Source organism: Eretmochelys imbricata, chromosome 2, assembly GCF_965152235.1.
Source record: "Eretmochelys imbricata isolate rEreImb1 chromosome 2, rEreImb1.hap1, whole genome shotgun sequence".
Taxonomy (NCBI): Eukaryota; Metazoa; Chordata; order Testudines; family Cheloniidae; genus Eretmochelys; species Eretmochelys imbricata.
This window is the reverse complement of record NC_135573.1, coordinates 122,203,747-122,231,273: the sequence shown is the minus strand read 5'-3', so window position 1 is coordinate 122,231,273 and position 27,527 is coordinate 122,203,747. Positions and strand designations below refer to the sequence as shown.

The 27,527-nt window shown below is 40.3% G+C and overlaps 1 protein-coding gene and 1 long non-coding RNA gene across 9 annotated transcripts in view; one reads left to right on the top strand and one right to left on the bottom strand.

The window, feature by feature from the left end:
- The window catches only part of PIGN (phosphatidylinositol glycan anchor biosynthesis class N), a 135,739-nt gene that overhangs the window by 66,309 nt on the left and 41,903 nt on the right, over positions 1-27,527 (bottom strand). For all 8 annotated transcript variants that reach the window (XM_077810753.1, XM_077810755.1, XM_077810758.1 and 5 more), the window contains 6 exons: positions 24,651-24,781; positions 19,971-20,087; positions 10,492-10,532; positions 7,672-7,731; positions 4,435-4,527; positions 2,746-2,801 (listed from right to left, as the gene is read on the bottom strand). In XM_077810753.1, the coding sequence (XP_077666879.1) occupies positions 2,746-2,801; positions 4,435-4,527; positions 7,672-7,731; positions 10,492-10,532; positions 19,971-20,087; positions 24,651-24,781 (498 nt within the window). The remainder of the gene's footprint in view (positions 1-2,745; positions 2,802-4,434; positions 4,528-7,671; positions 7,732-10,491; positions 10,533-19,970; positions 20,088-24,650; positions 24,782-27,527) is intronic.
- LOC144261326 (uncharacterized) overlaps positions 26,405-27,527 on the top strand; it is a 31,105-nt gene continuing 29,982 nt past the window's right edge. The window contains exon 1 of the long non-coding RNA XR_013345225.1: positions 26,405-26,576. This is a non-coding gene — a long non-coding RNA (uncharacterized LOC144261326). The remainder of the gene's footprint in view (positions 26,577-27,527) is intronic.

Genomic DNA, 27,527 nt, shown 5'->3' with positions numbered 1-27,527 from the left:
TTAAGCCAGTCTCATTTCCTGAAGGAAAGGCAGCTGCTCCAAATGATAAAATGTTTTTGGAGCACTCCAAGAACTGAATACAGAACTAATTATTACTGAAGACAAACTCATGGGCCTAATTCAAGACTGAAATCCTTTCGGGAAGAAAGTAGCTTGAACTGAGTGTACAGTCAGACTAGCCCCAATGCAGATTATTGTCAGAAGCACAAACAACCTACAGTAACTCCTCGCTTACCGTTGTAGTTATGTTCCTGAAAAATGCTACTTTAAGTGAAACGATGTTAAGCGAATCCAATTTCCCCATAAGAATTAATGTAAATGGGGGGAGGGGGGGTTAGGTTCCAGGGAAATTTTTTTAGATAATTTTTTTAGATAGACAGATAGGCAGACAGACAGACACAGTATAAGTTTTAAACAAACAAGTTAATACTGTACACAGCAATGATGATTGTGAAGTTTGGTTGAGGTGGTGGAGTCAGAGGGTGGGATATTTCCCAGGGAATGCCTTGCTCCTAAATGATGAACTAGCACTTGGCTGAGCCCTCAAGGGTTAACACATTGTTGTTAATGTAACCTCACACTCTCTACAAGGAAGCACAAATGGAGGGAGGAGACTCAGTAGACGCATGGCAGTGGCTGCAAACATTTCCTGTGGAAACCGAACATGATGATGAACCCACGCTATCCCACTGAAGCGCACCACTCCCTCCACTTTCCAAAGTGCCGGGGCGGGGGGGTGCGGCGGTGCATGTGTGTGTGAGAAAGACACACACTGTGTGTGTGTGTATGTGTGTGTGTGTGTGTGTGTGTGTGTGTGTGTGTGTGAGAGAGAGAGAGAGAGAGAGAGAGAGACAGACAGACAGACAGACAGACAGACATGCATTGCCCCTTTAAGTATGCTGACCCCACTATAAATACACTGCCTTTTTAAGTAGATCAGCCAGTTGAGACAGCAGCTGCTGTCGGCAAGCTCTTGCCATCCTGAGCCGCCCTGTCATGTCCCCCCTGCTCTGTGGAGATGAGGTACAGGAGCAGGGTGAGGGGGACACCCTGACTTCAGTACTCCTCTTCCCCACAATCTCCTGCACAGCAAGCAGGAGGCTCCCAGGAGCAACTCCAACAGGGTTTAAAAGAGAACTGGATAAATTCATGGAAGTTAAATCCATTAATGGCTATTAGCCAGGATGGGCAAGGAATGGTGTCCCTAGCCTCTGTTTGTCAGAGAGTGGAGATGGATGGCAGGAGAGAGATCACTTGATCATTATCTGTTAGGTTCACTCCCTCTGGGGCACCTGGCATTGGCCACTGTTGGTAGACAGGATACTGGCTAGATGGACCTTTGGTCTGACCCAGTATGGCCATTCTTATGTTCAAAGCAGGAGCAGCACACGGCAGTGGGAGGAGGGACAGCTCAACTGCCCGGCAATTGATAGCCTGCTGGGCAGCTGCTGCACAGGGAACTTAGGGGAGCTGATGGGGGGCTGCTGGCCCACCCTGGTTCCAAGCCCCCACCAGCTAGCTGCAACGGGCTGCTTTTCCTGCAAGCAGGTTTTGAGGAAGCGGGGCATAACTGTTGTGTACTTCAGGTCCCCTTCTATGTATGGCCCAAAGTCTAATACATCCACACAATGGGCAAATTCCCTCCTAGTTCAGTTGTGACATACATACACCCAACTGTCATAAGAAAAGGAGCATATCATATCTCACTATCTTTTACCTATAAAAGCCAAAATTCCACTCCACTTCAGTGGAATTATCAGATATCTTCTAATCAAATGAAATTTCCACTCAATTTATGTCTGCATACCTGTGCATTGTCAATGGTATGTTGGGAGATTGTTAGCATTAATAATTTAAGAATGAGACTTTTAGTTTTAATAATTTCAGAATGATATATTTTGTGCATGAATTTTGTCTGTTTTAAAAACTTTTAAAACTCTGCCAATCCAAATCCAATTTTCATGAGACAGGTGTGCCTTTTAAATTTAAAATTTCCCAATACCTTTCGCTGAGGCTGAACAGCTGTTTAAAAGAACCCCACAAAAATTTATTCTTAGCAGGAAATCTTCATTTTCCCCTACTCATTCCATGCTTAAAAATGGCTCAATCACTTCTGATTAAACTTCCCGGGGGGGGGGGGGGCAGGGAAAGGGATAGAGGAGAGGACTGCTCCCTGAGATTCACCCCAAATTTCATTCAAGACCGTTATTAGTAACTGAAATTCACTTTTGTAATGGAAATGTTCAAGCAACTGTATTTGAAGATACACTACAATCGAGGTATAGAGATGTTTTGTTCATAAAAGGGAGCAAACCTGGAAAAAAAACACACATTTTGTACACTCCTGCAATCCTAAGAATGTCTCTAATCTATTATTTAATACTCAACCATACCATAGAATGAAAAAGTTATCTTAATGTATGTGCTTGGATTGAAAATATATTTTAAAATCTGATGTTATTTTAAGTATGATTAAAAGTTATGTCTTTAAATTCTTCCAAAATATAAATTCTAAGGAAAAACTCCACTCTCATAAGCATGCACAGCTCTCATTCATATCTGAGGGCAAGATTTGGGATACCATTCTCACAGTATATTTGAAAGAGAGACTGCATCTCTGTGCATTAGTGTTTGTCTGTTATCCCATAAATACTTATCAAATACTTATCACTGAAATACTTATCAAAGTGAAAAATAAAATAATTTTTATTCAGGTAAAATATAAAAAATTTAAAATGCACTTACTGAAAAGGTACAAATAGAAATGATAATGTAGTTTCCTTCTTCTGAGTCATCTTAATCTGCAAACAAATTATGAAAGCAATGAACATAAAAGCTGTAACTAGAAATTAATGTTTAGGTTGATATATGAAAGGTTCTTAATGCTGTAAAAAGCAACAACGGTCAAATTTTTACCACAATGGATGGGATTTTGGGTTTTCTACTCTCGTAAATAGTTAAGAGTTCCTTACAACTCCTTGCACAGTGCTGAAAGAGTACCCCTAAAGATTCAATTGAAAAGCAAATGTGAGCCACCTACCAGAAATTCTCACAGTAGGACTTCCACAATGTACAAGGTGAGAAAAAATAATCAGTGTTTACTGGGTGGCTCCACTTTGAGCAGAGTCAAAGCTAAACACAATCAAGGAATAAAATCAATGATTTGATCATACCAAAGCACCGGTGTTGACTCCAACAGACAAGAACTAATGCACCGCTGTAAAGATGTGAAATGATGCTATTGGACTTCTCAAACTGGATGTGCACAAAAATGGAAGGCTCGGATGCAATCGTAGTCATTCAGCCTGGAAGACCTTGAAAATATCTTTCAGGCTTCCTGCACCAGTTTGACCTGGGGCCTAATGGATGCATACAAGATGCAAGGGAATTTCTAGTATACTGCTCCCAGGATCTGACAGCTTCAAGCAACAATCTCCAACATATCTCACATCCATTCAAGACAAAATCTTCCCCAGGAAAGACAAGTAGTGGTCAGGTCTGTCCATCACAGGAAACTTACGGTCAATGGACCCACATGGCATCTCTTTAAGCTGCTGAGCTACTTCCCATTATTTTTGAATTTTCTTATTTTTCCTTCAAACACACACAATCTATGCCCCTAAAAGACTTCAAAAATAAGCTAGCAAGCAGGAAATTTATCACTAGAAAAAGACAGGATAAGAGTTACTCAAAGCCAAGAACCAGGAACAACTTTGGGGGGGTAGATAAGAACACCCTATTAACTAAAGAGGAGAATGTACCTGCAAAAAAGGTGACGAACACCATAAATACTATAGAAATAATGGTGTTGTGGAAAGAAAGAAAAAGACTGGTTGAAACACTTACTGGTCATTATGCTTCATGAGCAGATAGGTACTTATTACCTTCTGATTAAGTTGTTTATTGGCCCTGAACTTTGAGCTTGGAATGTTCCAACCCCAGTTGCATAGAAAACAGATTCCCCACTCATGATCGATAGCAACCTCCTTATCTTTTCAGATATCACAATTAAATTTAGGGTCAATTTCTGCCCTCACATAAGTAAGCACTACTCTCATTAACTTCAACTTGAGCTGCATACACACACCCAAGGTCCAGCTGGACTCTTAGAAATTAAATTCTCTACACCAGTATAATGCACAATAATCATTACTGAACTTCATTTATGCTCAGGACAATAAAAAGAATAAATTATTCAAAAAAGTTAAAGTTTTTCTTAAATTTAAAGAAGAAATTTCCAATCTCACATAGATCTGCTTTTTATCTATTTCATATCATATAGTATGTACATGTGATTTCCCTTTACTCTGACTTCCAATATGCCATCATCAAAATGTTATCTTAGATGTGTATACTATACTGTAGTACCTTTTAAACAGAGTGGCATGAAATATTTTTCATTTCAAATTTTTTCTTGAATGTTAATTTACTTACCTTAAACTGCTCAAGAATCTGAACAGCATTTGTAAACATGCTCTCAGCTTTGAAATGAGCACTATTATTCAAATAGTCCAAAGGCAGAATTCCCTGCAAACATTAAACATGAATTAACACGATTCATATTTGGTCAAATAATCCAAAACTAGACAAAACAAAGTAAAACGAGTTACAATTACTCAAATATCTATTGCTATAAACGACAACAAATACTCTTTTTATAATTATTCCTCTGTATCAGACCTAATCAATATAAGAAGTATAGTATAAGATCTATCTTTCTCAAACCTCACAGAAAAAAAATTCTGAACAGAAGAACATATTTTATATTATGTAATTTTTATGCAACAAATTAACAAGCCAATAAAGGCTGAAGAAGTGAAGCTTAAAAGTAACTAAAGACAAAGGATGATCTTTTGGCAGAGAACTGTGATGCAGAAGATCTCGGGGACAATCCTGCTTCCAATCAAGTCAAAGAAAGCTTTCACCAACTTCCTTGATTTTAGGATTGAGCCTGGTTGGCCACATATTTGAAGTGGAACATCAAGTAAGTCACTTAACCTCTGTGTCTCAATTTCTCCATTTGTAAAATAAGAAAGCACTTGCACAGAGATTGTCTTTCAAAGATCTCTGAGCACTTTACAAAGATGCATAGATATATCATAGAATATCTGAGTTGGAAGGGACCTCTGGAGGTCATCTAGTCCAAGCCCCTGCCCAGAGCAGGACCAATCCCCAACTAAATCATCCCAGCCAGGGCTTTGTCAAGCCACACCTTAAAAACTTCGAAGGAAGGGGATTCCACCACCTCCCTAGGTAACGCATTCCAGTGTTTCACCACCCTCCTAGTGAAAAAGTTTTCTTAATATCCAACCTAAATCTCTCCCACTGCAACTTGAGACCATTACTCCTTGTCCTGTCATCTGCTATCACTGAGAATAGTCTAGATCCATCCTCTTTGGATCCATCTTTCAGGTAGTTAAAAGCAGCTATCAAATCCCCCCTCATTCTTCTCTTCCGTAGACTAAACAATCCCAGTTCCCTCAGCCTCTCCTCATAAGTCATGTGTTCCAGACCCCTAATCATTTTTGTTGCCCTTCGCTGGACTCTCTCCAATTTTTCCACATCCTTCTTGTAGTGTGGGGCCCAAAACTGGACACAGTACTCCAGATGAGGCCTCACCAATGTCGAATAGAGGGGATCGATCACGTCCCTCGATCTGCTGGCAATGCCCCTACTTATACACCCCAAAATGCCATTGGCCTTCTTGGCAACAAAGCCACACTGTTGACTCATATCCGGGTTCTCGTCCACTGTCACCCCTAGGTCCTTCTCTGCAGAACTGCTGCCTAGCCATTCGGTCCCTAGTCTGTAGCGGTGCATTGGATTCTTCCGTCCTAAGTGCAGGACTCTGCACTTGTCCTTGGTGAACCTCATCAGATTTCTTTTGGCCCAATCCTCCAATTTGTCTAGGTCCCTCTGTATCCTATCCCTACCCTCCAGCGTATCTATCACTCCTCCCAGTTTAGTGTCATCCGCAAACTTGCTGAGGGTGCAATCCACACCATCCTCCAGATCATTAATGAAGATATTGAACAAAACCGGCCCCAGGACCAACCCTTGGGGCACTCCGCTAGATACCGGCTGCCAACTAGACATATCATTATCTCTATTTTACAATTTGGGAAAGTGACATACAAAAAAGATTCCTCCCCCCCTTTTTAAGCCCTATGTTCAATGTATATATTTAACAGTAAATATGTTGTGTGTTTTTGCATCTTCATATGAAATCTCTCCAAAAGACAAAAGTCCAACTTTTAACTAGTGAGCAGAACCTTTTGTTACACTTATACGAAGTAAGTTTTTTTTGAATTATTACAAGTTCTGGGCCCATTAATATTCTCTCTTTGTTCTTCTCCTTTCTTAATCAATCCATGTACCGTCTACACTATGTTTTCAAAATGTATCTGTTTCCCTCTAAAGGTTCAGATTTTTTCCTGTGCCAAGATCAACTTAGTGCAAGAGAATGGAGCCAGGCTGGAAGGGAACTGTTATTGCTCCCTAAAGGCTTGTCTACACAGGGAAATTCACCAGCATAGCTTATTTTTGTAGAATAAAGTCATTTTTATTCCCACACAGAGTGTTCACCTGGAGGAGGAAGGGGAACATAGCTACTGCGGAATAGTTATTCCAGTATACCTATGCGGTCAATTTCCCCATTGTAGAAAGCCCTAATTCTCAGCCTTGTGACTCTCCAGCCCCAGCCACAGCATAAGTTAAAGAATCCCATATGAATGTGCTTTCTAACCTACAACATCAGCTGGCAATGGTCTTCAGAGATGTTCCAGTGACACCCTCTACTTGGGTTTAGAGGAAGAGTGGCATAGGAACTGATTAAGCTAGCTTTACACCAACAAAAAACTCTCCCAGCACTAGGGAGAGTATCAGCTGACCACATATGGAAATGGACCAGAAGACAGAATCTGTCCAAAGTCTCCAGAAAAGTTTTTTACGTTTTTTTTTAATATACATATTTGCTTTTTTCCCTCTTAACTTTTGTTATGTACTGTATACGCATATGTAAGGTAAGCAATATAAAAGCAAATTAAAGCTTTAGTTGTTAATTAGGGCTAAATAAAGAAAGTTTGTTCTGTTATATGAGACAGCCACTGACCGACAGCAATAAGGAATACAAATAGATAAATTGAAAGGTTAAAAAAGGAGATCTATCCCAAATAAGAAATCAAATAATCAACTAACCTAATGAAATAAAATATCATCTCAAAATATCTCAGTAAACTAACTAATTAGATTAAAAATAACATTAAACTTCAGGAACGTTTTTTTTTTTTTTAGTTTCAGCTCTTACAATTAAAAATAAAGAAAAAGAACGATAGCTCATACCCTATTGTTTCTTTACAGAAAATTAACAGAGTATTTGCATGGTTTAAGTAAAAAGGTGGCTATTTAATACTTTCAGAATTACAAGTTACAATGGATCAACTACTTTCATCATTTAAAATATGTTACACATTACAAAATAATATTTAAAAGGCAAATTGTACCTGCTTAGGCCTTAATGCTGCCATTCTTATGCTTAATTTTTCATCCTTGACTAGTCCCCATTAACTATGGCAAAAGTTTGCAAAATTATCTTTTTTTCCCTCATCTCCCCCCCCCCCCCCGAACATGCAGCCTTTTTTAAAGTAAAACTCATGTTTTTGTATTTCTTACCACAGAATTAAGGGGAAAAGGAACACCAATAAGGGAAGCCATCAGCGGCGCTATATCAGCCTGTGAAAACAAAAATGTTCTCAGTTGAGCATGCTTTAAAATGTTTAAAGTGTTCATAAATTTAGATTAATTTTAAGAATATACCTGTATTTTGAAATGTGAATAGTATCATATCTGTTAGAATCTATCACAGCATTAAAGCACTCCAGCAAAGTAATATTTTTCAATGTTTAAAATAATGCTCTTGATTCTGAATGGAATTTGAGTTTTCAGATAGAGTTTTAATGTTTTATCAAATTAAACCCATTTGATAATTCAACAGATTTATTAAAATTTCACATTTAAAAAATAAATTCACTTTTAAAAGTGCATTAAAAACCCTACCTTTTTTTTTAATTCAAAATTCAATATCTTCTTCACTGTGTTTTATTAGAGAATTTTATCTTTTTTTTTTCCATTATTTTCATCAAGGTAAGAATTATTTTCTTCATACTTTTTTTAAAGTGGCACACTAAGTATAATATATATAAAAAGCAATTCTTAATCCCTTGTTATTAGAATGTCAGCCATTGACCAACTTTTACTATGTAGACTAGGTTCCAATACCCTTAGTCATGTTGAGTTCCCTCTTATTCCATCATCTGGATCTTAGTCAGAGGTGAAAGTAAGCCGGTGAACCATATTGGGGCGGCCCAGTTTCCCCAGGGGGCAATTTAAAGGGCCTGGGGCTCCCAGCAGTGGCCCCGGTGCTGGAGCCCTGGGGTAGCGGCTGCGGGTCTCCGGCGGCTATTTAAAGGGACGGGGCTCCCCTGTGTCTATTGCCCTGGCCCTTTAAATAGCCGCCGGAGCCCCACCGCTACTCCAGGGCTCCGGGGGCTATTTAAAGGACCGGGACAGTAGATGCAGGGGAGCCGCAGGCCCTTTAAATAGCCCCCAGAGCCCTGGGGTAGCGGGGACTCCAGGGGCTATTTAAAGGACGGGGCTCCAGCTGCCTCTGCCGCCCCGGTGCCGCTGGAGCCCCGCTGCTTCCCCAGGGCTCCAGCGGCTAATTAAAGGACCAGGGCAGTAGAAGCAGGGGAGCTCTGGGCCCTTTAAATAGCCTCTGGAGGCCCAGGCTGCTGCTGCTGCTACCCCGGTGGGGGAGGGAGGGGGGAGGAGGAGGAGCAGAAGGAGGGGGGGCACTTACTTTACTTTACAGGGTGGGCTGGGGCTGGCTCTGACCCCCTCAGCCCCGCCCCTTCCACCCTAGGCCCCGCGCCTTCAACTAGACTTATTTTCACCCCGATCTTAGTATTTTTATCATTTCTATTTTCCTTAACATAAAAAGACTAGAAATCAATTTCCTTAGCTACACTGTGTAAATCTGGAGTAACTCCACTGAAATAAATGGAGTTACTTCAGATTTACCTACGCACCAGAAGAGAATCTGAGTCACTACTTGTAGAAGGCAAAACACTCAAAGTCATATTGTACCATTGATTTTCAAGCAAAACTCCTCACTGGAATTTCTAGTAAGGAGTTCTGCTTAAAATGAATACACAGCAAATGATAACATATTATTTGCCACAGACAAAACTAACTTTGTTTCCAAGTCAATTATCAAGTACACATTGAAACTGAGGACTCCTTTCTACACTTATGTGGAAAGAAGATTTCACAATGCTTACAGACCTAAAGACTTGTATTCCTTTTCAAAAGTGCTTGCCATGGCCCTGCTTTCAGTAGTTTCTACTCTAAACCCTCTTTTTTTGGTTGCTCATAACTTTCTAAAACTTTCACCTTCTAGGCTGAATTTCCCAACCTTGGCCCCTTTCCTGAAGGTGATTTATTTTAGTTGAAGCAAAGCTGTTGCTGAGTTCCCGAAAAGTTAAACAAATAAATAAATAAAAATAACTCTTCACTGTGTTTTTTTTTTTCCATTACAACGAATTTCTTGCTATATAATTTATTCGCTATATTGCCAAAACAGCTGGGGACAGAGTAATAAAATTCATCATGAAAACAGACCTTGCTGAGAAATGCCTTTCAGTACTCCAGTGAAAAGTGGTTTTGATTGGACCAAGATAGCAGCATTTGAAAATTACATGCAGCACGGGCACTGAAACGTGCAGTTTTTGAAGGCTACACTGCACAGTCAGGCATGGCAAACTTCTTTGTATAGTGCAGATGATCATGGGCTGAGGCAATTACCACATAAGATCTTGCTTCAGTCTCTGAGCATCTTTGTAAGGTGGGCAAGGAATGAGCTACAGGCTCAGCTCCAGCAGAACCTGCAAGGTTCACAACGGTTGGGGAGGACTGCCATGCACTTCTTAAGAACCCCTTTCTAAAGCCCTTAGACGTTATGCAAATTCTATATGAGTAGAGGAGAGGGATTCCATATCACAGACCTTTTAAGGTGCATGAGACAGGGCATTCAAGTGCTATGGAATTTACATAAATTATTGCCAATGTTTTTAAAGTTTGCCTGTGTCAGTATAATCACACAGGTCTTGTACTCTTTTGAAAAGAGTATGATGTGATCGTGTCCTTAAAAACTGCATTGTAATACATACAGAGAAAGGGAAAGTTGCACATAATGGTTGCACTAATTGATGCAGATGACAGCTGTGAGTGTCTGAGGGTGGAATTTTTCCCAGACATGTAGTTTCTGAGGGCAGTGGCCTATGTCATTTAATATTTAAGTGGCAAACTCTGGAAAAATATTATGTTAGCACAATCGCTCATTCTTTCATAAATTCCTTTATAAATCTGGTGTGGGAGATTACATCAATTCAAAGAGGAAAGTTAATGAGCTTTTGAGTAGGATACATTTAGTACCTGGTTGACATCCAGCCTCTTCCAATTCTCCAGTTTCCATTCTAAAAGCAATAACAGAGCACATGAGCAGCTGATCCAGGCAGATTTTAGAGCAGTGATACTCAGACTGAGGCTCACAAGCGGCTCTTTAATGGGTCTCCTGCAGGTCTTTGCAACACATGATATTAAAACACCCTGTGATTTAATTATTAACCAGTCTAAGTTATTAACCAATCAGGATACTTTTACTATGTTATTAACCAATTGTAGTTGATAAAGTAATAATACTTGGTCAGTCACTTTGCTGTGAGAATAATATAATTAAATATTTCTACTGTCATACTGTTTAAATATGAATATATAGTACTATAGTAAATGAAGCTATCAATTCACACGACTGTGGCTCTTTTGGGTAATGTTGATGGCTAATTTGGCTCCTGAATCACTGACATCGGTGTATCACCATTTTAGAGAAATAATTAATTTGACTCTTAATGAGTTTCCAGTATTTTATGTAAGGATTCTTTCCTCCTAAGAGAGACTTATACTTTGGCTTCAGTGCACAGGTCCAAGGGAGAGAACAGGCAGAAAGAACAAAATGAATTTCTTTCAGCTTAAATTTTCTTTCATCCATAAGGAAAAACCACTGGCTATTCTTGTGATCTTAGTCATCTGGAAGGAAATCCCCCCCTCCTCCTCAAACCTATATATCTGTATAACAGGGACAAAGATGCATAACTTCCTGAGACAACTAAAGGATTCAAAGTGAGATTTGGAAACGGGGTATCTGTATCTCACAGGCAGCTCTGAAAACATAAACCTCTAACCCCCAGAAGCTCCTCCTTAGCTCATGGGCACTGGGGGTAGATTCAGTATTACAGGAACTCCTCATTTAATGTTATAGTTATGTTCCTGAAAAACGCGACTTTAAGCAAAATGATGTTAAGTAAATCCAATTTCCCCATAAGACTTAATGTAAACAAGTGGGTTAGGTTCCAGGGAAATTTTTTTTCACCAGACAAAAGACTATATTATATATATACATACACACACACACTATAAGTTTTAAATGAACAATTTAATACTGGTACACAGTGATGATGATTGTGAAGCTTGGTTGAGGTGGAGGAGTCAGAGGGTGGGATATTTCCCAAGGAACGCCTTACTGCTAAATGATGAACTATAATTGGCTGAGCCCTCAAGGGTTAACTCTCACACTCTACAAGGCAGCAGGAAAGGAGGGAGGGCAGACAGAGACACACACCCTGTGTGTGTTTGAGAGATAGAGATGCGCATTTCCCCTTTAAATATGAAGAGTGGGGTCAGAAGTACACTGCCTTCTTAATTTGATCAGCAAGCTGAGATAGACCACAGCTGCAGCTGATGCCTAAGGCAGCATCTCCCTCCCTCTGTGTGTCCCCCCCTGCTCTATGGAAGACAGGGTAAGCGGGGTGCAGGAGCACAGGGGAGGGGGACATCCTAACATTAGCCCCCCTCTTCTTCCCCTCCCCTCCCCCCCCCCCAGCAAGCAGGAGTCTAGGGGAGTAGCTCCAAGGCAGAGGGCAGGAGCAGCACATGGCAGTGGGGGGAGGGACAGCTGAACTGCCTGCAATTTATAGCCTACTGAACAGCTGCTGTACAGGGAACTTAGGGGAGTGGGGAGCTGATAGGGGGGCTGCCAGTCCACCCTGGTTCCAACCACCCACCAGCTAGCTGCAACGGGCTGCTCTTCCTGCAAGCAGTGGACAAAGCAGGTGGCTGCCAAATGAGTTAGAAGGGAGCATTGGAAAACTTAAACAAGCATGTTCCCTAATTGATCAGCAACGAAACAATGTTAACAGGGATGACTTTAAGTGAGGAGTTCCTGTATTTGTGGCAGACAGCCAGACCAGGCTCAGAAAAATCCTATTGTTTAACAGCCCAAGACATACCAAAATGCTAGTCTGGACAAAGTCAGATTTAATTATTTACTGCTAGCCAATTAAGGTGCTGACCTCATATAAAGGGCTTTTTTTCCACCTGGCCCCAAATAGCCTCCAGTCTATTGTATGTACATTTTCCTCTTTAGAAACCAACATCAAACTGGAAGGGGGTTGGGGGCCATTTTAAAACTTAAGTTAGTAGTTTATTTTTTCATAACTGCCTCTGTTTCTAATTTTTGAATTAGTCCTCCTAGTGGTGATGTCATGAGCAGAGGAGAATAGGCAGTTTACCCATCTTTTTGCACAAGCCTTCCCACAGTAACAGAAGGAGAAGTAGGGGAAAGTGACAGGGGTTGAAAAGAGCTGTTGACTGCGACTAGCATTTTAAGCACAGTGCCATGTACCCAGTCAAAGCAGGTCTCAGACAAGGTTTCAGACAGGGTGTTAAAATGCCAGTGGCAGCCTCTCTTTACTAGGGAGTTGAACTTATGGTAGCAATAGGGGAAAAACCACTTTAAGTTCCCTCAGTATAGATAAAGCCTGAATAGATCAGATAATGTCCTCCATCTGCACATGCATCTTCCACTGACATAAATGGATACCACACAGAGATCAAAGGCAGAATTCTGTCTGCTACATCAGATGAGTTAGACAGAATCAGTTCACCTTCACAATATTTTCTATTTAATAAAGTTTGTAACTAATATGGTTCTTCATAAATGAAAGCGTAAATCAATCAAATTTATTACAATAATCAGAGAAGCGCTGATATAATATAATGAACAGTTCTATCTCAGTCTGTTATTATTAAAATAAATATTAAAAATCCTAGTCATTCCCCTGTCTGGGCCTCCCGATGTCGCCTATGTACTCTATTTTCTTTAGACTATAAATTGCCTGGGGCAGCTGTATTCTGGGTCTTGTACTGTGCCAAGCTTATTCTGATTGCTTAATTCGAGTGATTAGATTCAGGGGTCTGATTATTGGTGTATGTTTTTTCTCTGCTCTCAACTCACATACAACAGCTATATAGCTTAACAGTAAGAAATATATTTACAGTTAGTTCCCATGGTAACACATGAAGTTCATTATCAGTATTAGACATGTATTCATAGTGATATATCAAAATAAACTGAATTCATTTCCATGAGAATCTCACCTATATTTCTGTTCCCTGTTCTGTAATAGAACAATTTTGTTTACTCATAATAAGACAACAATAGTGTAGAGGAGACACAAAACTGATGGGTTGACTACTCACGCTGCAGTTCATGGAGGCTGCTCCGTTAGAAACTTTTGAAGCTATGAATGCAGTACTTTCCCAGGAAAATGCTTCCAAAAATACAACACTATTTATCTCTCTCTAATAGCTTTTTATGGCACCCATAATTAGTTAGATCCAAGAGCTGCTGGGACACTGGAGGGTACCTGCAGAACTGCCCATGGTAGGGTTGGACTCACAGGGGCACAAAAGAGAAACACCTTGAGAAAAACACCCTCCATCTAACTGCAGACCGTGCCTTTTTTGATCTTATCTGCCATTTCAAGTGGATAAAGCATGGGCTCTGTATAAGGTGCCCATAGTAATTTTCTTGCTGTTGGATAGGGCTTACTGGTGGACAGTACACAAACACTCTTACCCTGCTCTCCAAATTCCTAGCTGAGGTCTGCTGGGCAGTCAGCCACAAAGGGAATGGAGGGAAAGTAGTGTCAAAATATCAATTAAAAAAAAATGTGGGGGCAGGAAGTTTGCTAAGGCCCATCCAATCCAAAGGCAAAACTCTCTATAATATCCTGTAGATAAGGCACAGAAACAGTGCAGAAACAGTGAGCCTGAGTTCGCTATATAAGGGGAAACTCTGGTTCCAGAAGCTTCTAGAAGAGCAGCCTCCAGAAGCTGCAATAGGCAAGGACAACCCATCAATTCTAAGTCTCCTTGGAATGGTAAAATCTGTATGCGAGAACAAAATTCTGCTCCTACTGAACTCAATGCCAAAACTCGAATTGACTTCATTGGGAGCAGGCCCTAAATCTGTGCAACATTCATTTCACCAAGAAATCAGAAAACAACTTTTCAGAAAGAAGAGAATTATACAGGAGTCATTATGATGGCTAAATGGATAATGCTATGCATTGCACAAAGCAGACACTGATATAGGTTTCAGAGTAGCAGCCGTGTTAGTCTGTATCCACAAAAAGAACAGGAGTACTTGTGGCACCTTAGAGACTAACCAATTTATTTGAGCATAAGCTTTCGTGGGCTACAGCTCACTTCATCAGATGCACAGAATGGAACATATAGTAAGAAGATATACATATATATATACATATACACATACACACATACAGAGAACATGAAAAAGTGGAGTAAGAGGCTAATTAATTAAGATGAGCTATTATCAGCAGGAGAAAAAAACTTTTGTAGTGATAATCAAGATGGCCCATTTAGACCGTTGACAAGAAGGCGTGAGGATACTTAACATGGGGAAATAGATTCAGTATGTGTAATGACCCAGCCACTCCCAGTCTCTATTCAAACCCAAGTTAATGGTATCTAGTTTTCATATTACTTCATGCTCAGCAGTTTCTTGTTGGAGTCTGTTTTTGAAGCTTTTCTGTTGCAAAATTGCCACCTTTAAATATATTACTGAGTAGCCAGAGAGGTTGAAGTGTTCTCCTAGTGGTTTTTGAATGTTATGATTCCTGATGTCAGATTTGTGTCCATTTATTCTTTTGCGAAGAGACTGTCCGGTTTGTCCAATGTACATGGAAGAGGGGCATTGCTGGCACATGATGGTATATATCACATTGGTAGATGTGCAGGTGAACGAGCCCCTAATGGCGTGGCTAATGTGATTAGGCCCTATGATGGTGTCACTTGAATAAATAAGTGGACACAGTTGGCACCGGGCTTTGTTGCAAGGATAGGTTTCTGGGTTAGTGTTTTTGTTGCGTGGTATGTGGTTGCTAGAGAGTATTTGCTTCAGGTTGGGGGGGCTGTCTGTAAGCGAGGACTGGCCTGTCTCCCAAGATCTGAGAGAGTGAGGGATCATTTTTCAGGATAGGTTGTAGATCTTTGATGATGCGCTCAAGAGGTTTTAGTTGGGGGCTGAGGGGTGACAGCTAGTGGTGTTCTGTTATTTACCTTGCTGGGCCTGTCCTGTAGTAGGTGACTTCTGGGTACTCTTCTGGCTCTGTCAAGCTGTTTTTTCACTTCAGCAGGTCAGTATTGTAGTTTTAAGAATGCTTGATAGAGATCTTGTAGGTGTTTGTCTCTGTCTGAGGGATTGGAGCAAATGCGGTTGTATCTTAGAGCTTGGCTGTAGACAATGGACCGTGTGACGTGTCCTGGATGGAAGCTGGAGGCATGTAGGTAAGTATAGCGGTTAGTCAGTTTCTGGTATAGGGTGGTGTTTATGTGACCATCGCTTATTAGCACAGTAGGGTCCAGGAAATGGACCACTTGTGTGGATTGGTGTAGGCTGAGGTTGATGGTGGGATGGAAATTGTTGAAATCATGGTGAAATTCCTCAAGGGCTTCTTTTCCATGGGTCCAGATGATGAAGATGTCAACAATGTAGCGCAAGTAGAGTAGGGGCGTTAGGGGACGAGAGCTGAGGAAGCGTTGCTCTAAGTCAGCCATAAAAACGTTGGCATACTGTGGGGCCATGCGGGTACCCCCAGCAGTGCCGCTGACTTGAAGGTATATATTGTCCCCAAATGTGAAATAGTTGTGGGTGAGGACAAAGTCACAAAGGTCTTTTTCTCCTGCTGATAATAGCTCATCTTAATTAATTAGCCTCTTACTTCACTTTTTCATGTTTTCTGTATGTGTGTATATATATAGATAGGTATATGTATCTTCTTACTATATGTTCCATTCTGTGCATCCGATGAAGTGGGCTGTAGCCCACGAAAGCTTATGCTCAAATAAATTTGTTAGTCTCTATGGTGCCACAAGTACTCCTGTTCTTTTTACTGATATAGGTGTGCTGTCAAACTGTATTACTGGCTTAGCAAGAATCTGATCAGCCTTTAGGGGAGGCAAAATACAGGTGAAATGACTGATAAGGAGAAGGCTGTCATCTCAGAGCAAGCAGTGTGCCTTCTAGCTGTATGAGGAGAACACCAATCACTCCATACCAAATTGGATAGGGTAACTCTCTGTTGCAGCCACTGCCTCAGGTAACATCCATCCTTGACGGGGGTGATGGAACAATGAAAAACTCACTAAACCGCCAAGGAACTGTTTGCATAAACAGAGAATAAAACATTTGCAGGCATTAGAAGCAATTGTGTTGTCTCCTATGGATTCTTGTATATCTGAAAAATCCAAAAGGATTGTAAGCAGTTGCATGACATTAAGCCTGTGCATCGATGTATGCGATCTTTAAAAAAAAAAAACACAAAAATATCAAAATGTTCTAAAAAAATACAAGGATTTTAGATTTTCTCATTTTCTTTATGCAACCTTCTTAAACTTTTTTGTTTTTGGAGGGTGGGAAAGAAAGCGGGCAAGAGAACTGTTAAATTCACAGAGATCTTCAGGTAAATCTTTCCTTTCACATAACATAACTTTATTAAAACCACATCACTGGGTATAATAGCTTAGTGGTGTAGCAGAGATGCTTTGTATGAACTTACAGAAGAGCAGGGTTTCATTTTACACTTTTATTCTTTACTTCGCAGCCTACCAGGAGTTGCTGTGTAATGCTGTCGAAGCAGAACACTGAGTCACAAGGAGTTCTTATCACTCAACAATGATTATTTATGGCAACTAAGTAAATTAACAAAAACAAGAAGGAGTCCTTGTGGCACCTTAGAGACTAACAAATGTATTTGGGCATAAGCTTTCATGGGCTAAAACCCACTTCATCAGATGCATGGAGTGGAAAATACAGTAGAGAGGTATAAATACACAGCATATGAAAAGATGGGAGTTGCCGTACCAAGTAGGCGGTCAGTGCTAACGAACCAATTCAATTAAGGTGGAAGTGGACTATTCTCAACAGTTGACAAGCAGGGATGGAAATCACTTTTGTAGTGCTAATAAGGCTTTTGTAGTGCTAATGTAATCAAGGTGGCCCATTTCGAAGAGTTAACAAGAAAGTGTGAGTATCAACAGGGGGAAATTAGTTTTTGTAGTGACCCATCCACTCCCAGTCTTTATTCAGGCCTAATTTGATGGTGTCCAGTTTGCAAATTATTTCCAGTTCTGCAGTTTCTCACTGGAATCTGTTTTTGAAGTTGTTTTTGTTGAAGAATTGCCACTTTTAAGTCTATTATTGAGTGTTCAGGGAGACTGAAGCAATCTCGAGAGGAGATCACCTGCCTTGAACAGTGTGAGTTTCTAGGTGGGTTTCCCCTCCCAATAAGGGGGAGCATTGGAGCATTGGACATGGATGAGCAAAGGAGACCCCCCGCACAAACATTGTGAGTATCCTTCCACCAGTCGAGGGAGTTTTTCATGACCAAAAGTATCAAGACTAGTTTGTTCAAACTGTGTTTGGTTGGCGAATAAACAGTTCTATGTCACTGACTGGGATAGCCTCTAGGCACAAAAGGCAGCATTTAAAACCAGGAGAACTGGGCATGCCCTCCTAGCATTTAAGTTCCCCTGAGGGGAGGGAAAAAAAAATAGGCACGAGGACAACAGTCCCTATCATAAAAGTATAAATAAAATCTCTTCTTTTTTTCAAATATTTTTCCATTTTTAATTTTTTTAACATTTATAAAATTAGTACAACTAACACAAAGTAAACATTAAGAACTACCACTAAGTAACTAGTAAGAAACAAGAAAGAAAAAATACAGTTGAGGTAAGCTCAACTCCGACACTGCTGAGACTCCGTCTTAGGCTGAGGCAGTTGAGAAGGAACTGCGGGTGATTTGCCCATGTAACCTTATATAGCCACCATGCAAGGCATGAGGCTGCAGAGAATGCATGCACAGACCAAATGGATACTGCTACCTAAAATATCTGATCTGAGGCACGTGAGGCACCTAGAGTGGAGCACTCTCGAAGAAGAAGAAAAGATTACCTCACCTACCTTGTTTCTCTCTTATCCTGGGACCAACATGGCTACAACTACACAGAAAACTACACCTTGACATTTCTGGCAGTTCAACCTTCATGACCTAGCCCTCAAAGTCAGCCATTTTTGCTTACTGTCAATATATTTATTTTGTGGCTTATTTTCAAACCTACTGGAGATGCACTAATTTTGTGCAAATACTTGATCCTAAAAAGTGAAATGTTATCATCTATACCCAGAGTAGTCAAATTTATTTAGTCTCTGACACCATTACTCTTCTCAAGCATATGGCAGAATGAAAACCTCAGGACTGCTCATTTTTGCCTCTTTACTCCCATCTCTAATGTAGCCAGACAAAGAATATAGCAACATAGAAACTTGCTACCCCATTGATCCTGAGCAATCTTAGACCCTCAGGAGGTCTTGAGAAATGAAACAAGTACAAAAATGGAGTACAAGAGAAAAAAGAAAGGCAAGCCAAGTGCATGATGTAATATCTCAAAACATGCATGGCAACACAGAACCCCAATGACGTTTCAGTAGTCCAGTACATTAATATACCATGTATTTAGAATATTAAAGATGAACTCTATCTTAGCACTTTGCAAGCACTGCATAATTTTTCTGAAATAAAAAAAAAAATTTAAAGGGAAAAAAAGAAAACATAAGGAAGGGTCAAGGCAGTGCTTTCTTTTACTCCAAAAGCACAACTACCTTAAGTTCCACTACAGCCACAGAAAGGAAAATGAAACAGAAGAGCCCCCAATTTGCAGAAGAGGAGTGTGGGAGGAAAGCAGTATTTCCACGGCACATCCATTTCTTCAACAGAGAATACAGAAGTCTCTCTGTGTAAGAGACATGCATTTGGGGCTCAGGAGATTTGGAAACCATGGGCTGTTGTCAGGAAGGGCTAAAGCCAGGAATACAGCTATGCTCTCCACTGTATTCTGTTCACCTGGAAACCTGCAGGATTACCCAATCAGTATTTTATGCAGGCAGCTCCACCCTTTTAAGAAACTCTTTGGGGATGGGGAGTATATTCAGGCCATCTGCAAAAAACAAGACCATGGCAGCATGACTACTGCTATGCTATGGTGAGGCTACAAGAAAGTCTGGAATCAGTGTAAAAGTATTTGGCTTCTGTGCAGATAAATTAACCTCAGAGGCATCCTCAGAACCATGCTTCATCTGGGACATCCAAAGTTTCTGGGACATGAATATCCTTCTCATACCTGTTGGGAAGCCCTTGATATGCTGATTGGAAGGTAACTCTGCAAGTGTGATTTTACTCATGAGACAAGCCTTCCACAACCATCACCACATACTCCCCCAACCACCCCTTTTTCTTGTAATGTAGAATACAAGGTACTCTGGGGCAAATTCTGCCTTTGTTTTCTTGCTTACAAACCTTACTGCTCCATAACTTCAATGCAGTTTAAATCGGATAGATGTGAGGTACAAATATTGCCCTTTCCCTTGAAAAGTAGTGCAACAAAACAAAAAGTAATTTCTTTTAATGTAATTTGGTGATTTGTTTACATACCTTTTAAAAATTCATCTTCAAAGAACTGGGATGCGACTTTCTGTGGATAATTCACTCCAGCTCCCCAAGCAATCAACGGTGTTAAAGTCTCTGAGGGATGGCCAGCTCCATGAGAGCCTACAGATATGACAAACCAAACACACAATGACTTGATAAGCAAGGCAAATAGTGCTCTCACAGAGCCAAGTTTAAATTTCTGCCTAGAAAAAATATCCTGTCTATATTCTTCAGGCAGGCTACACTAGCACCACCTGTTATTTTACTGGAATGACAAGAGACATTTTAGAAACCTTTCTTTTAAAGTGTGCACTTATGTAGTGCCACCCATTTGAGAATCACAAAGCAATTTACAAACATTGGCTAACTTCAGCTTCACCACACCCTCTGAAATAGATATTTTTCCGCATTTTAAAGTATGTGGAAACCGAGGCACAAGGAAATTCCAGTCAAAAATTTCAAATTGGAGTGCCCAAAGTTAAGCATTTAGGCTCCAAACCTTTGAAAACATACACATGTACCTAACTTGCATGCGCCAATGAAACCAAAGGGATTACTCAGGTGTGTAAAGTTAAACATGTCTATAAATTTGGGCAAAGGGTCTTAGGCACCTAAATAATTGACTTGATTTTCAAAGGTATAAAGTATCTGCAGCCTCCACTGTCCGTCTCCAGTGGTGAAAGGTGCCCACTGAACAAGCTGGGGAACCACAGGTGCCCTGTCCTGTTCCCAGTATACCTTACAAAATGCATTCTACAAGGTGTGCGTGTGTGCGCGCGTGTGTATGAGAAGGGTTTGAAAGAATATCAAATTTAATTATGTAATTAAAGATGAAATCTTAACATATATGCTCCAGAGATAGAGTTGAGGTTGCATGCATGACAACTGGTAGGGTATAAATGAAAGGTTGAAGTTTGCTAACTAACTCTGCTTTCTTGTAAGCCGCTTCGAGCCTAAGAACCTGGAGATCTGGGAAGGATTTGTGGATTTAAGCCTCTACACACAAAGTTCTCCCACTTCTCTCTGTTTTGATGACTGGATCAGAGCCAATCAGTGAAATTGCTAATCCAAGAAGGATGGCACCTTGGGTACAAAGGAAACTAGCTCTGAGAAAGAAGGGCAGAAGTGCAGGAGCAGGGAAGAATAGATGCTGCTTATCTGCATGGGCTCACTAGGGGAGATCTTTTCCCCTACCTGAACTTGTTTAGATTTTTTTCTCATAGTGCAGGCCTTGGCAGAGAGCAGACTAGCAGAGGTTCGAAAACTCCTCTCTCTGCTGCTGTCCCCAATGAACTGCAAACTGTTTTCTAGCAGTGAGAAGATTGGCTCTTAATGGAAGCATGATTATCCAGCAGAGAAGTCAGGTTGGTGTCAGGTGCTAAGACTACCCTTCTGAAACCCTCGGTGTATCCCAAATCCATTGTTCAGCAAAGCAGATGGCTGCTAAGCACATCCCCCTGGGAACTACTCTGGGAAAATCTGCCCCAACCACTGCGTTCCCTTCCAATGCAAGACTTTTCTTTCTGAGTTCATATGCAGAAGCCTTTTGAAGTTGCTGCAGCAGCTGCTCAGTTTCTACAACTACTATAAGGACGTGGGATGTACCACTAGGGTTTGGAAGTCCCCAGACCCAAACATCAAACGGTTTCCAAGAAGATCTTCTCCTCCCCGGACAATGGCCTGGACAAATGGAGAAGGAAAAAATTTCCAGTGGAAAAAATAAAATATTTTTCAGGGGAAAGAATTCCTTGAAAAAGTCCTCGCACAGAGAGCAGAAGAGGCAACATTTGCTCTTCTCTGTAGAGCACAATGACTGGGATAGAATCAGATGGGAGTTTTCAGTTTCAAAAAGGGAGCTCTGCCTCCATTCATCAGGCATGAGTTATGACCTCTCTCCAGTGTAGTGAATCCATCACAGGAGAAAAGTAAATTTTAGGGTAAATTTTTTTTGTTTTAAACTGACCCATGAATGTGTGCCACTGCCTTACTGAGTAGCCACATGACATTCATTCTTATTATCCCTTTCCTCTCACCTAGCTCTTTGCCCCCTATGTGTGTGTCTCTGACCATCATTCCTTGTGTCATGTCAAAATTAGACCATACGCTCTTTGTGGCAAGAACTGTGTCTTTACTTGTTTTTGTCAGGTGCCTAACACATGTTGAATGGACTCAAAATAAATAATAGCACAACTGTTAACATAAAAAAGTAGGGGTGGAAGTGACTTCGAGAGGTCATCTAGTGCTGTGCCAGGACCAAATATATCTAGATCATCCTCAACATGTATTTGTCCAACCTGTTCTTAAAAACCTCTAAGAATGTGGATTCCATAACCTCCCTTGGCAACCTATTCCAGTGTTCACTATCCTTATAGTTAAGGAGTTTTCTTCTAATAGCTAACCTAAATCTCCCTTGCTCCAAATTAAGCCGATTACTTCTGGTCCTACCTTCACAGGACACAGAGAACAATTAATCACCATTCTTTTTACAAACAGTCTTTAACATATCAGGTCCCTCCACCCCAGTCTTCTTTTATCAAAGCTAAATATGCTCTTTTTTTTGTTTTTGTTTTTTAACATTTCATCAACAGGTCAGTTTATCTCAACCTTTTATCATTTTTGTTGCTCTCCTCTGGACTCCCTCCAGTTTGTCCACATCTTTCTTAAAGTGTGGCACCCAAAGTTGGATGCCTTAGGCCACAACACTCCAACTGAAGCCTCAACAGTGCTGAGTGCAGCAAAACAATTACCTCCCATGTTGTACATACAACACTCCTTTTAATACACCCCAGAAAGATATTAGCCTTTTTTGCAACTGCACCACATTATTGGCTCATTTCAAGTGTCTTCCTTTCCTTCTACTTTCAAAGGCCTTGCGTCATGATCAATAACCTCCAAGCTAAAGAGAGCTACCTGCAGAATCCCTACATATTTTTCCAGGATTCCAGATGCACTTTTCACAAAGCTAGTTAATTTTCAGCTTGTGAAACAAAAATCAAAAATATGCATTAACAAAAAAGCAAAGTCAGGCTTAGGAAGATGATAGTGACACCCAAAGTCTTTCTATTGTGGTGAATGCTGCCTGTAAGAACAAAGAGGAAAAATGTATTCTAAAATTCAAATGTGCCAACATAAATGTCATCTACTCAACAATAAAATGTAATATTCAAACAGACCTTTGTTCTGCATATGAGCAAATGATAATTGGACTGATTGCTTTCAAAGATAGGCATAAATAAACTCTTATCCTCTCTGATGGATTATTAGGGAGTAAACAAATCCTGTTATTCCATCTCTGAACAGTCTGTAGTTTTATGCAAAAGGCATTAATCAACTCTGTATTTTACTCCTGAAATGTACCTGAAACATCAATGATTCACAATGCCTCATACTAATAATTATAAATATACTGCTATTCAAAACAAATAGCTTCCAAGGATGCTGGGCAGGAAAGTCTCCATGGCTTACCACCCATTAGAACAGAATCTTCCTTCAAGAGGATTAACCTTACCTCAGAATTACAGAACGCTAATGGTAACCATTTATTTTGCCATACTTCCAATTGGACACACATAGGACTGGCCTAGTGAATGCTCAAGTAAACCCACATTCTGCATCCCCAAACACATCTAAGTAGAAATATATAACACCATGAGTTATTGCAGTTATTTGCCACATAGTGCCAGCTTGATACACAAACCCCACTTGTAATATTTGGCAACAAAAATACAACATAGTACTCAATTTGATTACATCGCTGAAACCAGATGTTTCTTTGCTTAAATGGGGCTACTCACAACAAGAGAAAACCTTAGAGGAGATCTTGAGCACGCTCTTTTTACCCTATTTAGTTTATGCTCCTCTTCAGAAGGCTATTAGATGATACAGATGCTTTCTGGAAGATAGATTCTTTACATGGAAGTTGCAATCTCTTTCCCCTTGAAGTCTGACTGTCACCATAGTGGTACATTTGATCCAGGTCCACAAAAAGAAAGACTAAAGTTTCTCTGAATCTCATATGTCTTACACTACAGCACAACTGCTGCCAAGACCTCAGACTAGTAAAATGTACCTCTTTTTTGGTAGCTGACATGATTATTTTATGGTAATTAATTTTGTTGGGGGAGGAAGTCATAATTTATCAGTCTTTAAGAGAGCATCTAGCCAAGCTTTTTCACACATAAGATGAACATGCCCTTTGGTGTAACTGATAACAACATGTATTAAAAGGACTTTTACCACACAAAATATTTTAAGTAGAAAATGTGAAGTGATCAAAGAACATATGCATTAACATAGCTTTTTGTATGCAACTGGAAATTAACACTAGGTGTGTCCCCTTGTGTTTTTATGGAGGTTCAGCTAGTCTCAACATAGCTTTAATTAGCTGCACAGGACAGCTTTTGACCTTTATGAAAAGGACGGAGACTTATTTAAATGGAAACTCCACTACAGTAAACTTTCTCTCTCCATGAGTCCTGAACTCCATCACTCCAGAATCTTCTCCTTCTCAGCCAAAGTTGCAGTGAGTCATTTGGCCCCATACAAAATCAAGCACCTGGCAGAGTGGAAGCAGCAGAGCTTTCATAGTGAGTGAAGCTCCCAAACCTGCTCATATTCTAAATAATCAGAAATTTGCCAATAATCTCAACTGCTAAGTAACTTTAGAGATTTAAAAAGTATCACCCCAATCTGTCATTCCATGGTCAGAAGTTAAGATAAAGGCAGTTTTTCCATCATTTCCATAAAAATCCTCAAGCAGTGAAACAATGTCGTTTATGCCATCGTCAACTTTTCTGATATTGTCCTTGTATTCCCTATAACAAGGAAAGAAAAATATATTATTTGATTTTACTGTGAACTTTGAATTACAGATGGCAGAATACAGTGTATATGGTAGATTACTCATTGTCATTAAGGCAAGCCTCTTGATTAGAGCCAACTTCATGATTTACATGGCCTCAAGCTGTCAAAGGGAATCTAGAGGTGTCTCTTGCTTTCTCTAGAGCTGATACCGGGGGGCAGTTGAGTTGACCTGCTGCAGTGTGGTGTGGAGGGTTCTTGTACTGTTTGTGTCTATTTAAGGTCAAACTGGCCCTTGATAGAGGACTCTGGAATTTAGTAATCTACAGTAACTAAGTAGGTGGCTAAGTGTGACAGTTCTCAGGTGCCCAGGACTGAGAGTCAGTTTGTTATCCCCTACCTCTAGCGAGAGATAGCCTTGCCCAATGGCTGGGTGTTAGCTCTCTAACACCACCAGCCTGTTAGTCATTCAAGCACTCGCCTCTGGCCAATGCCAGCCCTGTCTTCACCTTGCATGTTAACAGCAAGTGCACCCCAGTCCCCGAGTCCCTTTGAAGAGTTCTCCTGTGATACCCAGCCTGACACTGACTACTCTCAGAAATCTCAGAACCTTCACCCCCAAAGAAGCAGTGTATCCCAGTTTACTGGTTTTACCTTAAACCACCACTCCCGTAAATCACATGGCACTTGTGTGCACTTATAATAAAACAAAATTAGGTTTATTTAAGAAAGAATAGAGAGTCAACTATAAACAAGAAAGAGCGGTGGAAACAAATGGTTACAATACAAAAGCATAAAATGCAAACCTGGGTCTATATTTATTAATAGTTACCTCTCCTATCTAATAAAGTAGGTTGTTATCCCCCGACCCCAAGTTCAGTCTGTTGCAGAGCCAGTTGGCTTCACAGGAACTAAGATCCAAACTTTCATGAAAGCATCCCCAGGCCACAAGATTTTTCCTCAGTGCATGGATACAGAGTGCCTCTCCCCACTCTGTGTTATGCCGAAACAGTCTTTTGTCTCTATGCATAGACATGGCAATCTTTTTTTTTTTTTTTTAAACCTCCATGTGGTTTTGATTGTTTGAAGTTGTCTCTGACAGTTTTCCATTGATAGGCTTGGGATGGAGCAAGGCTAGATAATTGAACATTGCAATACATTACCGGTTAACCAGGGAGAAGTAACAATTCCCTCCTGCTTGAATGGGCCATCACTGAAACATATTATCCCCTGGTGACTAACCTCTAGATACAAGATTATAAAGTGCACTTTCAGTATAGTTACATTATTCCTTAAACATTACTGTTTGCCTTGTGAAATATCAGTTGAAAACTCAATCTGTAGAATATTATTGTCCTGGTACAATGTGTGTATCAACACTGCATGTAAAGTTATAAGATTTTACTGTATAACACTGTTGTTACATGCTCCAGAGTTAGAAAAGCAGGCCCAAACCAGTTTTCAAAGACAAAGACACACTGGCACCTTAGCCAGGTGTTAATGAACCATCACCTGTTCAAAGAGCCATTCTCTGGCATAGAGAAGGCATGAACAAGAAATGTACATTTTATCACAAGGATGACTCAAACCTTATGTCCACAAGAGACTGTTTGTCACCATGACTCAGCAAAGATGTTTCTAGCACAAGAAACTGAATTATAAAGAGGGGAGAAAAATGCTTGACCTCACTGTCCTCCTTCATCTCTGCTCATGGCATCAATGGCTCTCAAAGAACTGAACTTGGGAGGGGAGAGGCTGGAGTGCTGGCTGGGAGGCTTTTCAGCCAGTACAGACTGCTATAAGCTTATGGTGAGGAAAACCTTCTGCTTTTAAGTTCACTTAGCTTGTTAAGTTAGGCATTTAGCTTGCATTTTATCTTGTATTTCTTTTGTAACCAATCCTGACCTTTATGCCTCATTAATTGTAGTCACTTTAAATTTTTCTTTTCTTTCTGTAGTTAATAAACTTGTTTCACTGTTTTATCTAACCAGTGAGTTGTGATTAAAGTGTGTGGGAAACTCCATTTGGGATAACAAGGCTGGTGCATATAATTTTCCACTGATGAAATGACGGACTTTATATGTGCTTGCATTGTTCAGCAAGATGCTGGCCAATACAAGATGCACATTTCTGGGGGGAAATCTGGGACTAGAGAATCTGCTGGTGTTCTTCTGCAGTTTAATTCATGAATGGCTAGCTAGTAGCACTCAATATTGTGCAGCTGGAAGCATGTTTCATGCTGGAGTCTGTGTGTTAACTGACCAAGAGTGGCTGTTTACCAGTAAAGCAATGTAAAAGGCATCCCAGGTTGGAGAGCTGAGAACAGCTATTCAGCAATCCAGATTGTATCTGGGGAATGTTACAAATAACCGTAGATACATCTCACAATGATTATTAGTCTTGATAAGTTACGAGCTTTCTGTAGATACCTTACATGTTACTCCTTATGGATAAACACCCTGCAAGACATGTGTTTGGTGCAGTACCTTTGTCCAATCTGAGATAATAGTTTGCAAAGAACAGTAAAACATTTGGCAAGTGGTCTCCATGTCACAATAATTTAAAAGTGAACTGCAAACTTTAAAGATTAAAAGTTTTAAAAGAGTCCAATGTATTAACACAGCAATTGTAGACTTAAAAGTGAAAATTTTAAAACTCTTTAAGTTACTATACATATCAATAATTGATTTCATGATGTAGTGCTTGTCTTGAGATTTTGATGAGCCTGGATTCTGTGGGCCCCAAACACCCTTGTGTGTC